Genomic DNA, 21447 nt, shown 5'->3' with positions numbered 1-21447 from the left:
TTCGGGTAGGTTCTGTTCTGGTGCTCCCAGTTCCTCACAGTGGCACCAGCCACACCATCATTTTGATTTATATCCTGCAGCACTTACTGCGTCTGACTCTGTGCCCTGTCCCGCGTTCACGGTTGGGGACAGAAACACAAAGGGACAGGGTCCACTTTGGAGACCTTCTAGGTCTCGTGCCCTCACTAGACACTGGCTTGGTAGCTGCTTCTAGAATTCCTATTCATTTCTCCCGCCGACCCTTGGGGCGGGTGCCCTGTCTCTCATCACTGGGACCCCCAATTTCCAGGTAGTGACTTGGCGGCAGAAGTTTCCATCACGATTACCCAGTGGACGTGTTAGAAAGATAGATTCCAGTGTCATCCAGCCTTAGAGAGTTTGGTTCCTGCCCTTGAGGCCTTCTAGTTTGGGTTGAGGGTGAGGTGGAGAGGGGGATGCCTGAAATAAGGTCAGTGAGCAAATGAGTAGAATAAAAGGCAGAGAAAATGAATCTCCAGAGGTACGGACAGCAACAGCAGCCTGGAGAAAAACAGTCTATGGCAGGAGGCCTCTGGACCCCTGAGACACAGGGCTCTTTAGGAAGGGTGTCCTGGTGTCCTGCTCAGAGCTTGGGCTTTCAAGGCAAAGTCCTGGTTTTGAACCGTGGCCCCACCATTAAAACAGCCGTCACCTTGGGCAAGTCCCCGGGAAGTCCTCTCTGTGGTTGTTTCTTTATCTGTAAATGGGGTCCAGCCAGCACAGCATGTAGAACGTTGTCCAGAACATAGTAAGTGGCCGGTAAGTGTCAGTTTCTAAGCCTTCTCTACACCATAGGGTGTTTCTTGAACCCATAAAAGGTCTGTGTTCTGCGTCTGGCCCCTGGGGAGGGACCTTCTGGCTTTCTTGCCCCAGCAGTGCTAAGCAGGCTCTGTGTTTGCCTCCCACACAGCAGATTAGGCAGAGTGCTGGCTCTAAAGCTTTGCAGGGAAGGTCCTGGGGCGGGCAGGCTGCGTGCCAAGTCACTGCTGCCCTTCTCTCCCACCAGGGATGGTGCCTTGAGCCACGGAGCCAGACCCACACCCACAGAAGGCCCTTGGATGCGGTTCACTGCATGCCAGCCCAGCCAGGAAAGGGAGGACTCCTCACACCCCGGGCTCTCCCCGCAGGAAAAGGAACGCAGGCTCCTGTCTCACCCAAAGCTTCCAGAACCTCTGAGACAGGAGGCCACTAGCTCCACCTCATGCGTGGGGGACCTTGCTAGCGATGGCCCTCCTCCTCGGCTTCCTGCTGCTGCTGCTGCTGGAGCTCTGCGGGAATACCCTCTCCCTGGGATCACGGTCATCTACAAAGGGTACGGAGGTCTTGGAATTGGAATTGCCTGCCACGAACTATGAGACCAAAGACTCCTACAAAGCTGGGCCCATTGGCGGCCTCTTTCAAATCGTGCACATCTTCCTCCGCGTGGTGCAGCCCAATGATTTCCCCGAAGGTGAGTGCCCGTTGCATAGAACAGAGAGGACTTGTCCCCAAACACGCTGCCGTGTGCTCACACAATATTGTTTGTTAATAACGATATAGTAAGTATGTAATATACTCAGCATTTTAAAGCATGAGATTCAAAGTGATTGGACTGCACAGGAGCAGAAAGTATTGAGACAGAAGTTAAGAAAACTTGCACCAGCTTAAATAGACTGTCAGGAATGTGATTATAAGAAATGAAATCAAACTATGTTGCTAAGTTGGTTTTCCAATTCTTGATCTTTCTTCCCTCCCTCTTTTTTTTTTTTTTTCCTTCCTGGTTAGAGCAATGACTTACTCTCCAGTGCAAACTGCACGTAAAAATGAGGGTAAAAATGCAAATTCTTTGACATCAAATAAGTTAATAATTACCTCTGGTGGCTAGACCTGCACTTACAAATTGGCCTCTCCTCCACCCACCACAAAGTGCAATTTCACATTGCTTAGGACAAAGACAGGCCTGACCCAGTGTGTTTACCTGAGTAACTGTTTGCTTCAGTTCCAAGACCTTACGTGTGAGGAAAGGAGGGATGGCTCCTTGTTGGAGCCTTGATGGCATGGCGCCTCACACTTCGTGAGGACCGCTGTGTTTGTCCTACTGCCTGTACTCAGAAATCTGCGGGTATGTGTTTTCAGGAATGAGATTATGAAGATTTAAATGGTCTATGGGAAGTATGTGCTATTAGGGTTTGGCAGTCTAAATATTTATTGACTTAATATTAGATCTCTTCTAGGCTTGTTTTTTAAACTAAGAAGATTTGAACACTATTTTTACCACAATATACAAATTAAAAATTTGTGGTAATCATTATCATCTTCCTTAACTGGTTAGCTGTTGTTCATAAGAGAATTGTGTGTGTGTGTGTGTGTGTGTGAGTGAAAGAGAGAGACAGAGACAGAAAGATGGAGAGAGGGTGAGAGGGAAAGAGAATGTATTTAGTGGACTTTAACATTTGTTTGTATTATGGGCATTGGTAGATTTTCATTAAGACACATTTATATTGGAATTGTTTTGGATTGGGGCACCTGGGTGGCTCAGTTGGTTAAGCATCCAACTTCAGGTCAGGTCATGATCTCTCAGTTCACAAGTTCCAGCCCCGCGTCGGGCTCTGTGCTGACAGCTCGGAACCTGGAGCCTGCTTCGGATTCTGTCTCCCTCTCTCTCTGCCCCTCCCCCGCTCATGCTCGCTCTCTCTCTCAAAGATAAATACAAACACTAAAATTTTTTAAAATAAAAAAAAGAAAATTTTTTCATTTATTTATCTTAGATTAAGCAACGGAAACAGTTCGAAGTGTAGTTCTTAATTTTTTGTTAAGTTTTAATTCAATGAAACAAATCACTCTGGGCCCTATCGTCATTGAAGAGAATCCTAAACAAATACTACTTACTATTTATGTCCCTGCTTAAGAGACTAAATCTGGAAATCCAAAAGACACAAGTAGAAAGTAAACAGTTTATTTATTAATATTGGATACAAGTTCACTATTCTTAGTAGATACCTTTTCATTTATTTGTAGCGTTGGTATATTACTGAATAAACAAATACCTACTAGCGTTTTTAGTCTTAGCTTCTTTGCTTTTTATGCAAAAGGAATAGAATTCAGTTATTTCATATGAATTTATAGTGACATCTTCAAAAAGATTGTGAAGCATCCATGTGTTATTAAGGCATATCATGTAATTAGTTAATCCTATAATCTCTTTCCATATGTTGCTTTATTTTGCTTCCTCTAGATTTCATAGGGCAGCTTCTTCGCACTTAGTTTACAAGGGAAAGCCATATTTTTTAAAGTCTTCATTCAAACAATCAGGTCAAATGGCATTTTGCTTCCAATGCATTCTAAGATTTTGAACTCCAGCATCATTATTAGTCTAGAAGGAGGCGTCTGAAGAATTTAAATCCTGCTGTAATCTGAGGGTGTTAGCCTTGCTTGTCCCTTGACCTTCATCAATACTTATTACTTTGGAAGAAGAAATTCCCAAAAGTCTCAACAGGAGATCAGAGCAGACCAGCAGTGCCCCTTTCAAAAAACAAAACAAAACAAAACAAAACTCTTTAGGTTCCTTAAAGAATATTATATTGAATTTCACAGGTGACATCATGGAGTGTTGGTTTTTTCCCACCACCCCATTATTTAAATTTTTTCATCTAGTTACTAGATTTCATAATGGTCTCAAAGTGTCCATTAGGTGCTTTGTCACATAAAGGACAAATACGAGACACATTTTTTCCTGCCGGGGCCAGCGCATTGCATGAGCACCAGATCTTAGGCAGGTGTCTTCATAATTGAAGATATAAAACAACAACAGTGGGAGAAAGAGAGAGAGATAGAGAGAGAAAAGGAATCCTATTTAGTAGCTTAACTAATGTGAGGCATTAACTGAAACAGATGACTTCAGGACAGGTCTTCTATAAAATAACATCCTCGCAGAAAAAATTATCCCCTAGGTATACCTTTCATTTGGAAGAGTAGAGTGATTTATTTTTTATTTATTTAAAAAAATTTTTTTTAATATTTATTTTTGAGAGAGAGAGCACCAGCAGAGGAGGGGCAGAGAGAGAGGGAGACACAGAATTTGAAGCAGGCTCCAGACTCTGAGCTGTCAGCATAGAGCCTGACGTGGGGTTCGAACTCACAAACCGTGAGATCGTGACCTGAGTCGAAGTCAGACGCTTAACCAACTGAGCCACCCAGGCGCCCAAGAATGGAGTGATTTAGATTCAGAGTCGGGGTCCAGTGCAGGAGTGGGAGAGAAAGGAGGACCTTCCAGCCTGGGCTCCCTTTTTTCATGCCATTGGACTGGGAAGTTTTCCACTTTACCTCCTGTGTCCGAGCAAAACAGCATACTACATTTTGCATTTGCAACTCTCTAAAGCAAAGCCTGGGTTGTAGCCTTATAAATACAAGATGGAAGGTCTTGTTTAGCTGGGACTTGAGACAAAGGCCTACTTAACTTCCTTGGCAGACCAGAAATACAGGTAACTGCCATATGCCACAACAGAATATGCCCAAGAACCTGGTGTGGGTACTTCATAAATACCTGCCCTGGTCTGAAGCTTCAAGAAGGATACTGAGTCTTGGGTTTGAACTCACTAAGAAGAGAGCGATGGCTTACATTTGGGAGGAGTCACTTGTCCATTCATTCAACTTAGAAAGGGTGTCAATGGCAGGATGACCAGGGGGAGTTGAGGGAAGGGTGTTCTAGCCATGGGGAATAGCATGCCCAGGGAGTGGCGGAGATAGTGGTTCAAGGGGGACCCATGAGGTGGGTATTCATGGAATAAGTCTGCGAAGGTCAGAGAGCCAGAGCTAGAGGATCCTGACTGGCAGGCTGGGGAGTTTTGTAGAGAGAAGGAACCTAAATCAGCATGAGCAAAGGTTTCACTCATTTGGCAAGCATTTATTGAGAGCCCCTGCTTTCTGTTATATACCTGTTAGGGGTTGTGAGCCAGGGTGGAAGGGGAATTGAGTTTTGGGAAAAGAATCTGATAGTGGCTGGTAGGAGACATATTAGGGAGGTAGAGGTCCAGAAGGAGGTAATAATGGACTAACTTAGCACAAGGCAAAGGTAATGGGGAAAACAGAGGCAGGATCCATTTCATCGATTTCATTTCAAAGGACTTTGGTTCAAACATACTCTTGCCTATTACCTACCGAATGACCTTGGCCAAGTTAATGTTCAGAACCTCTGTTGTCATAGATGTATTATGACTGTAATCATACCTTGCTTTATAGCTTTGTCTGTGAGGCCGTATGTAAAGCCTATGTTTAAAACTGTGGCTGAAAGGCGTAGATACAAATCCTCAATCTGTGTAGCTGCTATTAATATTATTTGAGAGGAAGAATTGACCAAATTTAATGCCAAGATTGGTGTCGAAAAGGGACGTGGGAAAAGGATGTCTCCAGGAGGGATCATTAAAATGTCCTTGCTGCTGCTCTATCAGGAATATTCTCCATGGAGTTGCCTTGTAAGAATTAGTTCCATTACCTTTGAAGTTTAGCGGGCTGTGTCTCCTGGTAAAGCCCCACAGTAGCAGAATGGGGTCTAGAAGGCAGGGCTTGGGTGCATTGCTTGTCTACTGAGTGGTCTTTACTCCTCCACAAAAACACTCACATCTGTTTTTGTTTCTTTGTTTTTCCCTGCTGTCCCCAGTATCTGCTGTAAGGCATACTTTGCTAAGTGTTAGCTCATTTGACTCTCCCAACAACTTTGGGAGGTAGATGATGGTAGAACTGGAGGTCCTATTTCTATTCTATTCTATTCTATTCTATTCTATTCTATTCTATTCTATTCTTTCTATTTCTATTTCGATTTCTATTTCTCCTTCTATTTCTATTATACCCACCATTAGAGATTAGAAAGCTTAAGTCAGAAGGAGATGATATATTCAAGGTACACAACCATCCTCTGGCAGATTGAGAAACCCCTGTCTCCAGGAGTAGTTATTTCTCCTATATTCCACAGCCTACCTTGGGGGTAATTTATTTCCCTTTTACTTTACCAAAGTGCTTTAAAAGTGTTTGCGGGTCGCTATAAAAAATGGTAATTTTTACACACTAAAAGCGTGTGCTGCAGAAGATCATCTGGTGTGGATGCTGACTAGTGCCTTTTCAGTTTCATGTGTCTGTGATGAATTTGGCAAAAATCATGACCCAGATCAGAGCTATTCTATTGGAGCAAGTGGAAAAAAAAAGCATTCTCTGCTTTTATTTTTATAGAAAGTCTCTAAAATTATTCTCTGCTGTGTTTTGGTGTATTTTCAAATGGGACTTTAGGCCGGTTGACCTGTTTCTAACAGTGTTCTGGGCTAATCTGATTTGAGCCTGGGATTTGGTGCGTGCCCGATTGGAGCTGGGTGAGCAGGAGGCACGGGAGGAGGGAAGAGTGCATCTGAGATCCGGCAGGTTGTTCTAGTGAATGGGAGTTCCCTCCATTCCAGGTAACAGAAACCTGTTAGTTGAAGGAGTCAAAAAAGAGTTTATCACCAGGACTCCAGGTTTCTTTGTGGCACCCAGCCACCAAAGACTAGGTCTCACCTGGGGCCTCCTTGCCTCCCACCTTGACTCTTCTCTGCACACAGCCACTTCATACTTCGCCTTCCCATCCCCCTCCCTCTGGGTTCTTCCACTCTTGCCCTACTCATGGCAGAGAACCAGGATGCCAGCATCATAGATTTCAGGCCAACTTCCTGGAGAATGGTTGGGAGTTCTTCTCTTTAAGTCCCCAGCCCCAATTCCAGTCCTGCCTGGGCCAGTGACCAACCATGGACCCACTGAATAACAGTGGCCAGCCAGCATCACAGCTCATGGTCCTGTGCTGTGAGTCGTCAATTTACCCGTGGCATCACAGGTAGGGTGGTGCTTCCCGGGAAAGAGGATGGCTGGGTGGACGGCCCAATAGTTGTGTCTTGGCCAATGTCCATTGGGAATCAGGATGTTGTATTATATCCAACACCTGTGTGTTCTTACTTAATTCAGACAAAGCTGGCATTGTCTTCTTTAGATCACATGACTTGTATTGGCAACGGGCCTGGCCATAAAAAAAGGTCATTGAGGGAAAGAACTAATATCTAGTGATCCTTCCTTCCTGGCGTCATTCAATACATTGGGCAGTCTACAGCTGTCATCGCTTTCCATTCTAACGTTTATAAGAGCAAACAGCTATGATGTGCCCACTTTCCGGGATTTGAACAACTCAGTAACTCTGTGAGCTAGGTACTCTTCTCATTTTACAGAAAAGGGAGCTGAGGTCCAGAGAATAACTCACTTGTCCGGCATCACACAACTAGTCAGTGGCAGAGTAAGATTGGAATCCAGGTAGGCTGGCTTTATTGTCCAGGCTCATAGTCACTGCCTGTATTTGCTGAACAGCAACTCAGGAGACTCAGGGACTGTTCCAAGGTTACACACATTGATAGCTAAGTGGTTAACCCAGGATTTGACCCAGGGCTCATGACTTGTCCTCCTCCCCCTGCCTGCCACCTCACCGTGCTGCACCATGTCGCCTCTGCGGAGGAGCTCTGCTGTACAGATTGCATTTACATGTCCCCAGTGACCTGTGGGGCAGGGTTTGGGTGGGAGGCGACACGTCCATAGACTATGATGGGCACGACTCTAATCCATTCCACACGTCTTCTGCTTCATAGAACAGCTTTTGCGCTAACCTAAAAATCTAGTCTGGTTGACTATATTCCTGTAACCTTGTCTACAAAGTGCTGCTGGAACGTGCTCCTGACTTTCTGTGTGTAAACAGAAGAGGCAGGCTCTGCTCTTCGGGGAAATGTGTGCCAGTCCCACAAAAGACACAAGAAGAAAATCTTGCTACACTTCTGGTCTCTAGCGATGATGTCCTTTTAGGAAGCCTTCAAGTACATGCAGGAAATGAGAGCTTAAGTATGAATGTAAATAAAGATAGGCCACCCCAGCAGCTGCTGGATGAAGCTGGTGCGGTATTAAATACCACTTGTCCACAGGCATTGAGCGGGAGAGAAGTCCTAAAATTTGCACTTGGAGAAGCAGCCGTAAAGTGCGGCCTGTGCTGGGAAGTCAGTGCTGGGTCAGAACCGCAGAGCAGGACGGACGTTAGCAGCAGAGACGAGAGGCCCAGCCGGCCTGCCATGTATCCTCTGCTTGATGGGGATCTAGATTCGGAAAGGAGCCCTACACTTGAGCCGTGGTGAAGAAGTCCCATCCTGGAGCCACTGCCTGGGTTTTAATCCTGGCTCCATTGTTTACTAGCTCTGTAACGTTGGGCCAGTTACTGAAACTCTGTTCCTTAGTCTTCCCTCTGTAAAAGGGAGAGAATAATCAAGGTACTTTTGAGGGCAACATAATTCCTAAATAAATCATGTTTGTGAAGCAATTAGGACAGTGTCTCATACACAGTAAGTGCTAGGTGTGTGTCGAATAAGATAAGAGTGTATAAAATTCATATTCATTAAAAGCTTTTAAGTTAATGTCAGATTTGGGGTGGTCACATGGACAAAAGAACAAGTATTTATTTGACCCCCAACTGTATTGGTTTCCTAAAGCTGCCATAACAGATTATCACAAACTTGGTGGCTTAAAACAACAGAAATTTATTCTCTCATACTTCTGAGGGCCAGAAGTCCAAAGTCAAGGTATCAGCAGGACCACACTGTCTCTGAAGGCTCCAGGGGAGAATCCTTGCTTCTTTCGGCTTCTGGTGGCTCTAGGTGTTTTAATCTCTGCCTGTCTTCACATGGCCCCCTTCTGTGTCACTGGCTCCCTCTTCCCTTCTCTTATAAGGACACCTGTCATTGGCTTTAGGGATCACCCTATATCTAGGATGATATCATCTCAAGATCCTGAACTTAATTAGGTCGGCAAAGACCCTTTTTCCAAATAAGGTCACTTTCACAGATTCCTGGGGTCGAGAGTTGGACATGTCTTTTTCGAAGGCTACCTTTCAACGAACACACACCCATGACAGACTTCTTTAGTCCTCCGCAAAGTCTCAGCAATATCAAGTAATGTGGCCAAGGTCATATTTCTGAAAAATGGAACCAGATTCAAACCTGACTGTTTGATTTCAAGTGCTCACGTTCTAATCCTGCAGATAGGTAGTGAGCTCCTACTGGAGGCCACGCCTGGTGCTGTTTGGCAGAGATGGTGTAGACTGGGTTTCTCTGTTCTCAAAAGACTAACATTGAGTGAGGAGACCACCATCTGTTGTTATGCAGGGCATGCTTGTCCTCGATCAGTGTCAAGTGTCAATAGTGGGCTCTTGGCTGTCCAGAGGAAGACTTAGTCACGATGGGGCCAACGGAAGGCTTCATGGAAGAAGTGGCATTTGAACTGAGCCGTAAGGGTGTGGAAGGGTTCAAGAAGCAAAGGATAATGTCCCAGGTGTATAAGCAGAGGCCTGAGTGATGCAGGTTGAGACGGGGCTCACAGGATGTGGCCTGGATATGAGGCTAGAGCCCTGTTTGCCTGAGAGATGGCCAGGCCATCAGCCTGGGGAGATGCCAACACATCTACCTGGGGATCTGCTGACAGTGAAGGGTGAGCATCGCTCAGTAAACCTGTCCCCCCGACCTAAGCTACAGGAAGGAGGCCACGGGGAGGATGCATTGTCCACTGAGCCTGTTCTTGGAAATTCTCAGCTACACTTGGACACTAGTGGCCTAGCTTAGTGCTACCCGAGGCATGGCACTTGGAACAAGAGCCTCCATATCGCCTGGGAGCTTATTAGAAACGCCAATTCCTAGGTCCCACCCCCTATCTAGCAAATCAAAATCTTTCTTTTAATTTAAAAATTACTGAAAACATTTTTTGTGTTGAAGCATAATATGCATACAGAAAAGTGCCCCTAAATCTACATCTTGATGACTTTTCACAGACTGCATACATCGGTGTAATTAGCACCCAGATCAAGGAAAAGAACAAGGTCCCAGAAGAACCCTGTCTTGTTTCCTGCTCATTGTCTCCCAACTCATCCCAAGTGTAACCCCTCTTCTGCCTGTCAGTAGCATAGATTAGTTATGCCTGATGCAACACAGTATGGCCACTTTGGTTTTTGGTTTCTTCAGCTCAACATTTTATTTGTAAGATTCACCCAGATTGTTACATGTAGTTGTAAATATTATTCTTGCTTTTGTATACTATTTTATCACATGAACAAACAGTTTTCCAAGGTGATCTAACAGTCAAATCTTCTTTTCTTAATTAGTTAATTATTTTTGAGAGAGAGCAAGTTGGGGAGGGGCAGAGAGAGAGAGACAGAGACAGAGGATACAAAGCGGGCTCCGCACTGTGAACGCAGAGCCCGATGCACGGCTCGAACTCACAAATGGTGAGATCATGATCGGAGCTGAAATCAAGAGTCAGCCAGTTAACCGACTAAGCCACCCAGGCGCCCCTCCTTCTGTCTCTTTTGAATTTATAGGATACTCCTCTATGTCTTTTTCTTCCTTGCAGTTTGTTTGCTGAAGAACCTAGTTACTTTTCCTTTAGTATTTCTTACAGGTTGAACTTGACTGGTTCCATTTTCATTGGTGTTCTTAACATGTTTCTCTGTCCTCTTCATTTCCTGTAAACCAGTATTCATAAAGATCAGATACAAGTTCATTTGGGGCACAAAAGCCATTTATAGATGATATTGTGTGGATACGGATACTATCTGTCTGATTGTCTTTCTTTTTATGATGTTAACAGCATTGATGATCACCATCTGGTTTCATTCATTCATTCATTCATTCATTCATAATGGGTCCAGCCCTTTCAGTAGTATTTGCAAACATGCTCTCAAGTATCAAAAGTTTTGATACTATTAACTATCAAAACTCGTAAGAAACAAAATGGAATACCTTGCATATTCTGTAACTGCACCTTTTCACTTAATATATTTCATGGACATCTTTCCATACCTGTTCCTGTTTGGATGTTGCCCAAACTAGAAAGGTTTTTTAGACAAGGAACTGGAAACATTTATTCCCCAACCTTTTGATGTAGAGCCAAGACTGAAAAAAATTTTTTTTACCATGAGTTAATTGTTTGAAGTTTCCTGATTAGTGTTTCTGATATAAATAGCAGCCAAAATGTATCCTCCATAATTTTTGGTTTCTTTGTTTTGATTTCTTTGAATTCAGAGAAAACACTTAGAGTTCATAGTTGTGTATTTTTAGTTTGTTTTTTCTTCCCAGACTTTTAAAGTTTACTCACACATAATGTCATCCAATTGAATGGTGTTTATTAAGTCTTTATAGAACATTTAGTTTTCTATGCTCAATTCTTTTTATGTGCATATTTTCTCAGTTTGTATAATATTTAATTACACGTTGAACTTATTACACGTATAAAGAGGTAGAAAGAAGCTTGGGAGCAAACTGGGTGTTACGGGTTGAATTGTTCCCCCTGCCCCAAAGTGATATGTTGAAGTCCTAACCCCTGGTACCTCAGAATGTGACCGCATTTGGAGATAAGGTTCCTGCAGATGCCAGTAGTTAAGATGAGCCTCTAAAGTTATATGACTAGTGTCCTGAGGAGGGGAAACTTGGACACAGATATAGACAGAGGGAGGGTGTCATGGGAGGACCAGAGGGATGCTGCCACAAGCCAAGAGACCACCAGAATCTAGGAGAGATGGAGAACAGACCCTTCCCTAGAGCCTTCAGAAGGAGCATACTCTTGTCCGCTCTTTGATCTTAGACTTCCAGCCCCCAGAACTGTGAAACAAAACATTCCCGTGGTTTAAGCCACTCCATTTGTGGTATTTTGTTGCAACAGGCCTAGCCAACGTATCCACCCGGGGAAGTCAATGAGTGAACTGTTGGGGGGGGGGGGGGCAGTGTATCCAGCAGAGGTGGTCACTTCACGGTGAAGGACAGCGAACAGCCATGTTTTTGAGGAAAGGAACTGATGGTGAGGTAATCTGGTCAGCTGGAAAGGAGAAGTTAGCTCCGCAAATCTCTACTGTGCACTTATACATACATCTGAGTCACTTTAATTCATGAAGATTCAACAATATGTTCTGCAAAGGAACAAAAGGTCGAAATGTTTGTGTCTCTCCACCAATCTACAACCACATCACGTAGTTTTCACCTGAAGGCCTTACTGCCTCCATCAGCGCTTAAAAGAAAAACTGGCATGGATGGTTGAGGCCAGAGATTTAAGGGATTTTCAGAGATAATTCCTCTCTATCTGTTTTTTGTTCACTGGTGTCCCTGCCTGATGCGAGGCCCCAAGCCCCTTCAAGATCAGACACCTCATTCTCTCCCCTCCCACCCTCCACATGCCTCCAAGCAAAGTCCTGTTGTTTCTTTAAAAACCTTCCCCACATGATTTGTATTCTGGAAATCTGGAACCTCTGACCTCATTATTTTGTCTGTACTATCTCTGTATCACTTTCTCACTGTGCTATGTGTTTAACACTGCCTTGTGATCGTTTGCAGTCCTAGATGATAAACTTATTGATGTCGGCAGTGCCTGGCACATCAGAGATCCTTCATCATATCTTGCTTTTGTTCTGGGATTTCTGAATTTATTTGTTTTTTTTTTTTTTTCAACGTTTTTTATTTATTTTTGGGACAGAGAGAGACAGAGCATGAACGGGGGAGGGTCAGAGGGAGAGGGAGACACAGAATCGGAAACAGGCTCCAGGCTCCGAGCCATCAGCCCAGAGCCCGACGCGGGGCTCGAACTCACGGACCGCGAGATCGTGACCTGGGTGAAGTCGGACGCTTAACCGACTGCGCCACCCAGGCGCCCCTGGGATTTCTGAATTTAAAAAAAGATTATACTTTTCCTTCCCTACCAAGTTTATTTACTTGACAAAGGTGAGTATTTGCTATGTGTAGTTTCTTGAAATACTGGTGTCATGATGATACCGCTGAGCTATTATTATACAGTAAAACCCTCAGGGCCATGTGTCTTTCTAGAGTGTGTTGCTCTCCTTTGAAATTTTCTTCTATAACTTCCCTTACTGTCAGGTTTGCAACTTTCTTTCTTCTTCTTCTTCTTTTTTTTTTTTTAACATTTATTCATTTTTGAGAGTGAGAGAGACAGAGCATGAGCGGGGGAGGGGCAGAGAGAGAGGGAGACACAGAATCCGAAGCAGGCTCCGGGCTCCGAGCCGTCGGCACAGGGCCCGACGCGGGGCTCGAACTCACGGACCGCGAGATCGTGACCAGAGCCGAAGTCGGACGCTCAACCGACTGAGCCACCCAGGCGCCCCATGCAACTTTTTCTTTTGTTTTTGCGTTATCAGCTGTTAATGCAGCTCTGCTTTCCAGAATCCTAATGCTTCACTTTATACACTTGAGTTGCAGTGGGTGACTCCATTTTTCCTGTAGAATTCAAGGTGCATGGGCTTTATGATAGGTATATATATTTCGGAGACTTAATACTTTATTTCCAAGGTTACTGCTTTTTTTCTTGTTTGGGAAAACTCAAGTTTATAATGTTTTAGCCAACAGGATTTTCAAACTTAACAGGAATTAAATATCTGTGAAGGCCTTGAGGTTGAGGAACATCATATGTGATTCAGACTAAAGGTGACAAGGAGTCCTGGAGATACTTGAACTGAGAAGGAATAAATATTGAATTAAATCTAAATCACTACATGGGGCCAATTATATTCATTACTGTCAGGCCCAGTATTTGTTAAAATAATTTGAAGCTAAATTTATTTTTAAATGTAAAGGCAATATGTACACATAAAAAGCAAATAATATTCAAAGGTAAGGATTGTTAACAAGTTTTGTATGCAGCTGTTCATTCATTCATTCATTCATTCAGTCAGTCAGTGTGTATTTTATGAGTGCTTATCAAGTACCAGGCTGTGTTCTGCACTCTGGAAAAAAAAACCTCCAAAAAAATGTTTTACACACACACACACACATACAGACACACACACAGTTTCTTAAAGGAATTATTCAACATTTTCTTAGCCCCTTGCTTTTTCAACTTAACATAGCTGATAGATTATTCTAGACATCCATTTCATTTCTCTTTAACTTCACAAAATGCAGGAAAGTACAGAAAAAAAAATAATGAAACATTGGTAGTTTTCTTATGCTCCCAGATTGAATAAGTAGTCAGATTGTTTTGAATAAAAGAAAGAAAACATAATTGACACAATCGGAATCCCCTTTACATACCATCGCTGATCCCATTCCCCTCCTGCCTTCCCTCCTTTGCTTCTCCACGGAAACTCGTTTCCTCTCAATGCATGGTTTTATGCTACTCACTCCACATACCCAGAGAGTTTTGTTTTGTGTGTGTCTTGTTTTGTGTCTGCTTATTTTTTTGGGGGGGCGGGGGTGTTTTTTGTTTGTTTTTGTTTTAATTTTTTTTTTAAACTTTATTTATTTTTGAGAGAGAAAGAGAGAGAGAGAGAGACAGAGTGTGAGTAAGGGAGGAATAGAGAGAGAGGGAGACACAGAATCGGAAGCAGGCTGCAGGCTCCGAGCTGTCAGCACAGAGCCCGACGCAGGGCTCGAACTCACAAACCACGAGTTCATGATCTGAGTTGAAGTCGGACACTTAACCGACTAAGCCACCCAGGCGCCTCTGTTTTTGTTTTTGTTTTTACCTACTGTTAAGTTTTGGGTTTCTCTTCACGTTGAAACCCATGGATTCTAATGCATTCATCTGAGCTGTGCAGACGTCCCATTGAATGAGTAAGCCACGTTGTGTTTATTCTGTCCTCCGGTGATAGTTTTTAGTCTCTTCCTCATCCTGGTAACTGCTGCAGTGCTCTACTGATTCGACGGTGCATTTCACTGTTCTTGGTGGATGCTTGGGTTATCGGGTCTTTTTGCTACTCCAAACACTGCTACAAAGACCACTTTTGAATGTTTCGCTTTATGTTCCTGAGCAAGTAAATCCAACAGGAGGAACCTCTAGATGAGGAGTTACTGTGGCAAATGGTATGTGTATTTAAAATTTTGACTGATATTACCAAATTGTTCTCTAATTTGCATACCCATTTGCACTCCCAGTATTAGGACCAGAAAGTGCTTGGTTACCCACACATTTTCCAACTGTGGTTATTAAACCTTTTATCATAACAAGTGTGACATGTTATAGGAAAAAAACATGATTCAATTTGTGTCTCTCTAATCACTGGTGAGTCATAGCCTTTTATACATTTTTTTTTTTTAATTTTTAACGTTTATTTATTTTTGAGACAGAGAGAGACAGAGCATGAATGGGGGAGGGTCAGAGAGAGAGGGAGGCACAGAATCTGAAACGGGCTCCAGGCTCTGAGCTGTCAGCACAGAGCCCAACGCGGGGCTCGAACTCACGGACCGTGAGATCATGACCTGAGCCGAAGTCGGACGCTTAACCGACTGAGCCACCCAGGCGCCCCGCCTTTTATACATTTTTATTCCATTTTTCAAAGAACTTCCTGTTTTTGCTTTTGCTTCTTTTTCTTTTTTTTTTTTTTTTTTTTACATTTATTTATTTTTGATAGACAGAGAGAGACAGACAGCAAGCAGGGGAGAGGCAGAGAGAGAGGGAGACACAGAATCCGAAGCAGGCTCCAGGCTCCAAGCTGCAAGCACAGAGCCCAACGCGGGGCTCGAACTCACAAACCGCGAGATCATGGCCTGAGCCGAAGTCGGACACTCAACCGACTGAGCCAGCCAGGCGCCCCTGTCTTTGCTTATTTTTCAGTTCAATTACTGGTGTTTTCCACTTTGATTTGTCCCAGTATCTCACTGAATTTTAAAAATACTTAATTTTTTGAATAGGTAACATATTTACATGGCTCAAAACATCAAAGTACAAAAAGATACACAACGTGAGGCTTCTGTCCCCTTTTTGATTGTCAGCCACCCAGTTAGCTTCTTTACAGGCAATCGCTGGTCTCAGTCTTATGTGTCTATTTGTGTGACTGTGTCTTTTCAGATTTATTTACTACCTATACAAGCCAAAAAGGACATTTGTGTCTTTTCTTCACAAATGATAACATATCATTAGGCACCTCGCTTTTTTTAGGTTTATTCATTTATTTATTTTGAGAGAGAGAAAGAGAGAGAGCAGGGGAGGGACAAAGAGAGAGGAAGAACAGGGATCCCAAGTAGGCTCCCCATTCTTGGTGCAGAGCCTGCCACGGGGCTCAGTCCCACAAACCATCAGAACATGACCTGAGTCAAGAGTTGGACACTGGGGCGCCTGGGTGGCTCAGTCGGTCAAGCGTCCGACTTCAGCTCAGGTCACGATCTCGCGGTCTGCGGGTTCAAGCCCCGCGTCGGGCTCTGGGCTGACGGCTCAGAGCCTGGAGCCTGCTTCCGATTCTGTGTCTCCCTCTCTCTCTGCCCCTCCCCCATTCATGCTCTGTCTCTCTCTGTCTCAAAAATAAATAAACGTTAAAAAAAAAAAAAAAAGAGTTGGACACTTAACTGACTGAGCCACCCAGGAGCCCCAACGCTTTCTTCTTAAACATACATCTTGGTCATTATTTTATATTAGTATATGAAGATCTAATTCTTCATCCTTTTTTTTATTGCTGTAAAAATAGACCAATGCTTATTAGCTCATTTCCACCATTTGGCTACCACAAACACTGTTATGTGTCACTTTAATTACCTCATAAATGTGCAAGTATCTATGGAGGATATACTTCTAGAAATGGAAATGCCAAGTCAACATGATATTATGAATTTTCGCTTATAATAGATGTTGCCTAATTGCACCCCAAAAAGGTTGGTCCAGTTGAAACCTACACTGGTAATGCAAAAAAAAAAAAAAAATCTTACTGATGTTGTCTAGTGTCTTATAAGGTGGACATCACCTCTGTATTACATATGTGCAAATAGAGGCTCCAAGAGAGGAACTCACTTAGCCAGGATCACACAGCTTGTGAGTGGGCAGAGCAGAGGTGTGGACTCAGATCTGTCGGGCTTCAGGATCTTACTCTTCTTTAAATTTTTTTTCAACGTTTTTTTATTTATTTTTGAGACAGAGAGAGAGAGAGAGCATGAACGGGGGAGGGGCAGAGAGAGAGGGAGACACAGGATCGGAAACAGGCTCCAGGCTCCGAGCCATCAGCCCAGAGCCCGACGCGGGGCTCGAACCCGCAGACCGCGAGATCGTGACCTGAGCCGAAGTCGGACGCTCGACCGACTGAGCCACCCAGGCGCCCCTCTTACTCTTCTTATCTTGCTCTTAGGCGAAGCTATTGCATGATACCTTTTAGTGGGATCAAACGTTGCACCTCATGGAAAATGTTCTGTACGCTCTACTTGCAAGAAGTCTAGAAAGGATAAGAAGTAGGATGACTTTAACTTTTGATATGAAGGTCCGGTCCAGTTATCACTCCTGGATGTGAGAACATTTCCAGGTGCCTTTTTAGACACCACACAGCTTGTTTTCCACATCAGTCTTCCCTGCCGCAACGGGAATAAACTTCAAAACTAAGGACTGGCCTTAGCCGGCTCCCTGCATGTTTTTTAAATGAAAAATGCGGGGGTCACCTGGGTGGTTTGGTTAGCTAAGTGTCCGACCCTTGGTTCCAGCTCAACTCACGGTCCAGGAGTTCAAGCCCGGTGTCAGGCTCTGCATTGGTGGCATGGAGCCTGCTTGGGATTCTCTCTCTCCCTCTCTCTCTGCCCCTCCCCCCTCAAAATAAATACATAAACATTAAAATAAACAATTATGTTTATTTTGTTCAATCTATTTTTAGTAATTCTTCCCTTCTGCATTTGGAAGTCTCCTTAATTTTCTAATTTAACTTAAATTTTTTTTTTAATGTTTATTCATTTTTGAGAGACAGAGAGAGACAGAGCACAAGCTGGGGAGGGGCAGAGAGAGAGGGAGACACAGAATCCGAAGCCGGCTCCAGGCTCTGAGCTGTCAGCACAGAGCCTGACGTGGGGCTGGAACCTACAAACCATGAGATCATGACCTGACCTAGAGTCAGACGCTTAATGGACTGAGCCACCCAGGTACTCTTCTTCTTTACCTTTTTGACTTAAACATTTCGTTATTTCATTTTTATTCTCATTTCCTAACAGATACATTCAAATCTATTAAAGATAGTTTCAGCTATATCCTGTGATTTGAAATATAGATGTTCATTTTTAATTTCTAATAATTATCTTCTGAGTTTCTCTTTTATCCCATTGGACTCATGTCAGTTGAGTACATTTTACCTTTTTGAAAAGGAATAAAGGACACAGGCTAAGTGTGAGTTGTTCTGGTCCGTTTATTTTTAAATGCTCCGATGGTGCCTTCTGCCGCTGCCTGGGCTCTGTTCTGAGCTGTGAGCTGTGCCCCCTGATGGCTGGTGGTGAGCGCTCCTCTCACACATCTCTGCTCTTTGCTTTCTGGAACTTACTGGCATTTCTTTGGTTACCAGCTACCATCAGGATGTTGTTAAGGCAGCTGTTGATGGTGTCTCAGCGTTTCCTTTTGGTGAGAGCGCGTGGGGGAGAAACCTGCTTTCTAGGCTTGAGTTTTTCCCGAACAACTGGTCTAGGTGATTGCAGGTGGCTTCTGGGCATTCTAGAACAGTGGCTCTGCCTCTGGCCACTGGTACAAGAGCCTCCCGTGTGCCCTTTGCCTCACGTCATCCTTTTCCACGAATGCCAAAAGCACGTGGGGGATGGAACCACTGGTCAGAACGTCTCTGTCCACAGGGAGCTAAGGAGTTTAGGCTTCTGTCCCTGGCCTGGTTCCTCTTTCTTCTTATTCATGCTGTTTTGTAGGCCAAATAAGAAACCCTAAAGGCCAAATTTTTCTTGAGTGGGATTAAGAAAAATAAGAACTACCTCATTTAAAACTAGAGGAAGAAGGTTGGAGAAGACCCCCAGGGCAGCAGCTTAGGTGAAAGAAGTCTCTAGAGCTTTGCAGGGAGAGTAGTGGTTAGCTTCCAGATTGCAGCTTGAGAGACAAGGTTTCTGTCTGTGTATTCATTCTGTGGGGAGGAAGCTTTGTAGTCCACACTGGGAGCCGAAAGGTGGTGACAGAACTGTTTATGTTTGTCTGGCATTTCTTTAGCAGTTTTACATCAGGCAGGAACCAGTGAGTTCTTGAATTTTAATTTTAAAATATTTTAATTTGATGGGGTCGCTGATTCAATGGCACAGGTTTATTAATTGAGAGGAAGGCTCCCTTCAAACCTGATTTGGAATTAAATAGCCTCGTATATCCTGGAGAAGAGGGGGTTGTATGTTGTAATATCCTCTTGGAAATTGGCTGACCCAGAAACTCAGCCTAATGAGATTTGGACAGCAGGCTGCTCGGAAAGGAATTATTGTGACATGCTGTGTTTAATGCCGCCACGTCTACTGGGCTCCAAAATGACTGGATGCCCTGGGTGCCTATGTTGCAAGGAATGACATTTCTCTAAAGAGTCAGTCCAGGTATAACTCATGCAGTAGGAGTAAAGCTAAGTAGAAATGAGTATCTACTGTGAAAGTCAAGTCAATAGCTGACTTCAGAAAGGAGTGCCTCTTAAGTATCCCATTACAATAACAGGGACAGACCGGTCTTCTTGAAGACCGGTCTGTTCGCTGGTAAAGCCAGATGTTCTACTGTGAACATATGTGTCGAATCTGTCCACTTCTCTGTGTCAGCACGGTGCTCCCCTAGCTGAGGCTGCGCATCACTGGGACCATTGCAGTGGCCTCCCGACCACTCTTCTGCATGGCTTGTTATTCACATCACTCAGGGCTTTGCTCAATTTCATCCCCTTGAAGAGATTGTCCCTGGCCAGCTCCCCACTCCCTTACCTTGCTTCATTTTTCTTTGTAACACGGATCTTGGTATTATAGTAAATCCTGGTTTATCTTGCTTATTAGCCTCTAAGCATCTTCACGGAGGGGATGTTATTTTGTTCACCTCTTCAACACTGTATCCCCAGAGCCTGGGACAGCGTGTAGGATGTAAATCTTGGTTGCATGCGTCAGTGGATTTGCTCTCGCATAGCCCACCCGTTCGCTGTGTCGCAGTCACACTGGCCTAGACGGTTCCTACAGACAAGTTACTTTGTGACACCAGTGCCCTTGCACCTGCTGTACCTCCCACCTGCGTGCTCTACATCCTGTTTCTGGGAGGCCAGTTCCTTTGTATCTTTGCGATCTCTGCCCGTGGTTCCTCCTCAGTGGTGGTCCCCCGACACAACACGGCAAGCCTCCTCCTCAATTATTCTTCTCTGACTCTACACCCCCAGTTTCACTCTGAGAGCTCCTCACCTTCACTCTGTGAGCACCCACTGCCCTGCGTCGTAGACGCCCCCTTCCCCCCTCCTGCCACCTTGATTCTCTTCCTACACAATTCCAAACCCGGATGCACCATTTTCTCAGGCTGCTGTTAGAGCCGCTCGCTGTGCCTGCTGGGCTCACTTTAAATGTATGTTCGAGAGCACGTTCCCATTTCCCACTTACCTACTTTCTCTCCTCTTTTCCAGTTTCTACCCTACACCCTCCTCCACCAGCCAGTGACCTCAGAGTCCATGGAGTAAACGGATGGAATCACATAGAAACTAATTCCACCCTCCCTACTTTTATTTCCAGTTTTTCACTCAGGGTTATCCAGGCATTTAGAATTCTTTGCCCCAAGAAGAATGATTATTAGTGGAAAGATCTGATCATTTTCAGTTTTAGAAAGAATTACCAGAAGGTCCTGTGATGGTTTATGCCACCACCCGTAACGTGTTGGGCATTTTTAAGAATGAATTAATTGCAATGGGTATAGCATGTTAGTACTTTAATATTTATTTCTGACTACTAGTGAGGTGGATGGTGTTCCTATGTGTTTGTTTCCCTTTGGGGGAGTTTTTCTGTGAAATGCAGAGTTCGTCCTTTTTGTATTGATTCCATGACATCAGAAACCCTTTGCCCAATCTGTCTACTGGTAATTGCCATTAGACCATTTGGATTTAGAGAATTTGTCATGTGGGGAACATCATCTGATCAGAAATCATCATCCAACCTATTACTTCCATTGTATGGATAAGAACACTGAGGACCGGACATAGGAAGCTTGCTTGTTTAAGCCGGTACAGCCAATGAGAGCTGGTAGGATCAGCAAGCAGGAAAGAGGACAGGGGATGTTGTTGCCTGGGACGGTTCTCAGCACGTGGGGAGGGGGAGGAAGTGCTGTCTTTGTTGTTCAAAACAGATTCCTGGTTCTTGGAGCACAGCCGGAGCTTTCATTGAATGACTGTGCTTCAATTGACTTAAGTAAGCGAATTGCATAATTATTTGCGATGTCATTCATTGCTAATGCAACAGACACACCTGTATTTATTTCCATCTTGCAGGTAGAATACATTCATACAGAGTACACAGAAACAGAAATAAAACAAGTATTCATTCTCCCATCCAAAGATAACCTCTGTTTACATTTTGGTCTAATGTTTTCAGACTTTTTTTTTCCTAGGCAAAGATTTTTTTGTTGTTATTGTTTTTATATAGCTAAAGTCACATTTTACCCCATATAGGATGGAAGCATGAAGTTATGACCTAGAAGAAA

At 44.0% G+C, this 21447-nt stretch overlaps 1 protein-coding gene across 4 annotated transcripts in view; it reads left to right on the top strand.

Moving 5' to 3' along the window:
* The window catches only part of PROM1 (prominin 1), a 134882-nt gene that overhangs the window by 29264 nt on the left and 84171 nt on the right, over nt 1-21447 (top strand). For all 4 annotated transcript variants that reach the window (XM_049630343.1, XM_049630341.1, XM_049630340.1 and 1 more), the window contains one exon: nt 1025-1468. In XM_049630343.1, the coding sequence (XP_049486300.1) occupies nt 1243-1468 (226 nt within the window). In that variant the 5' untranslated portion in view covers nt 1025-1242. The remainder of the gene's footprint in view (nt 1-1024; nt 1469-21447) is intronic.

Source organism: Panthera uncia, chromosome B1 (genome assembly GCF_023721935.1).
Source record: "Panthera uncia isolate 11264 chromosome B1, Puncia_PCG_1.0, whole genome shotgun sequence".
NCBI classification, from domain to species: domain Eukaryota; kingdom Metazoa; phylum Chordata; class Mammalia; order Carnivora; family Felidae; genus Panthera; species Panthera uncia.
Note: the sequence above shows the minus strand (reverse complement) of the source record. Positions and strands in the feature narration are given on the sequence as shown.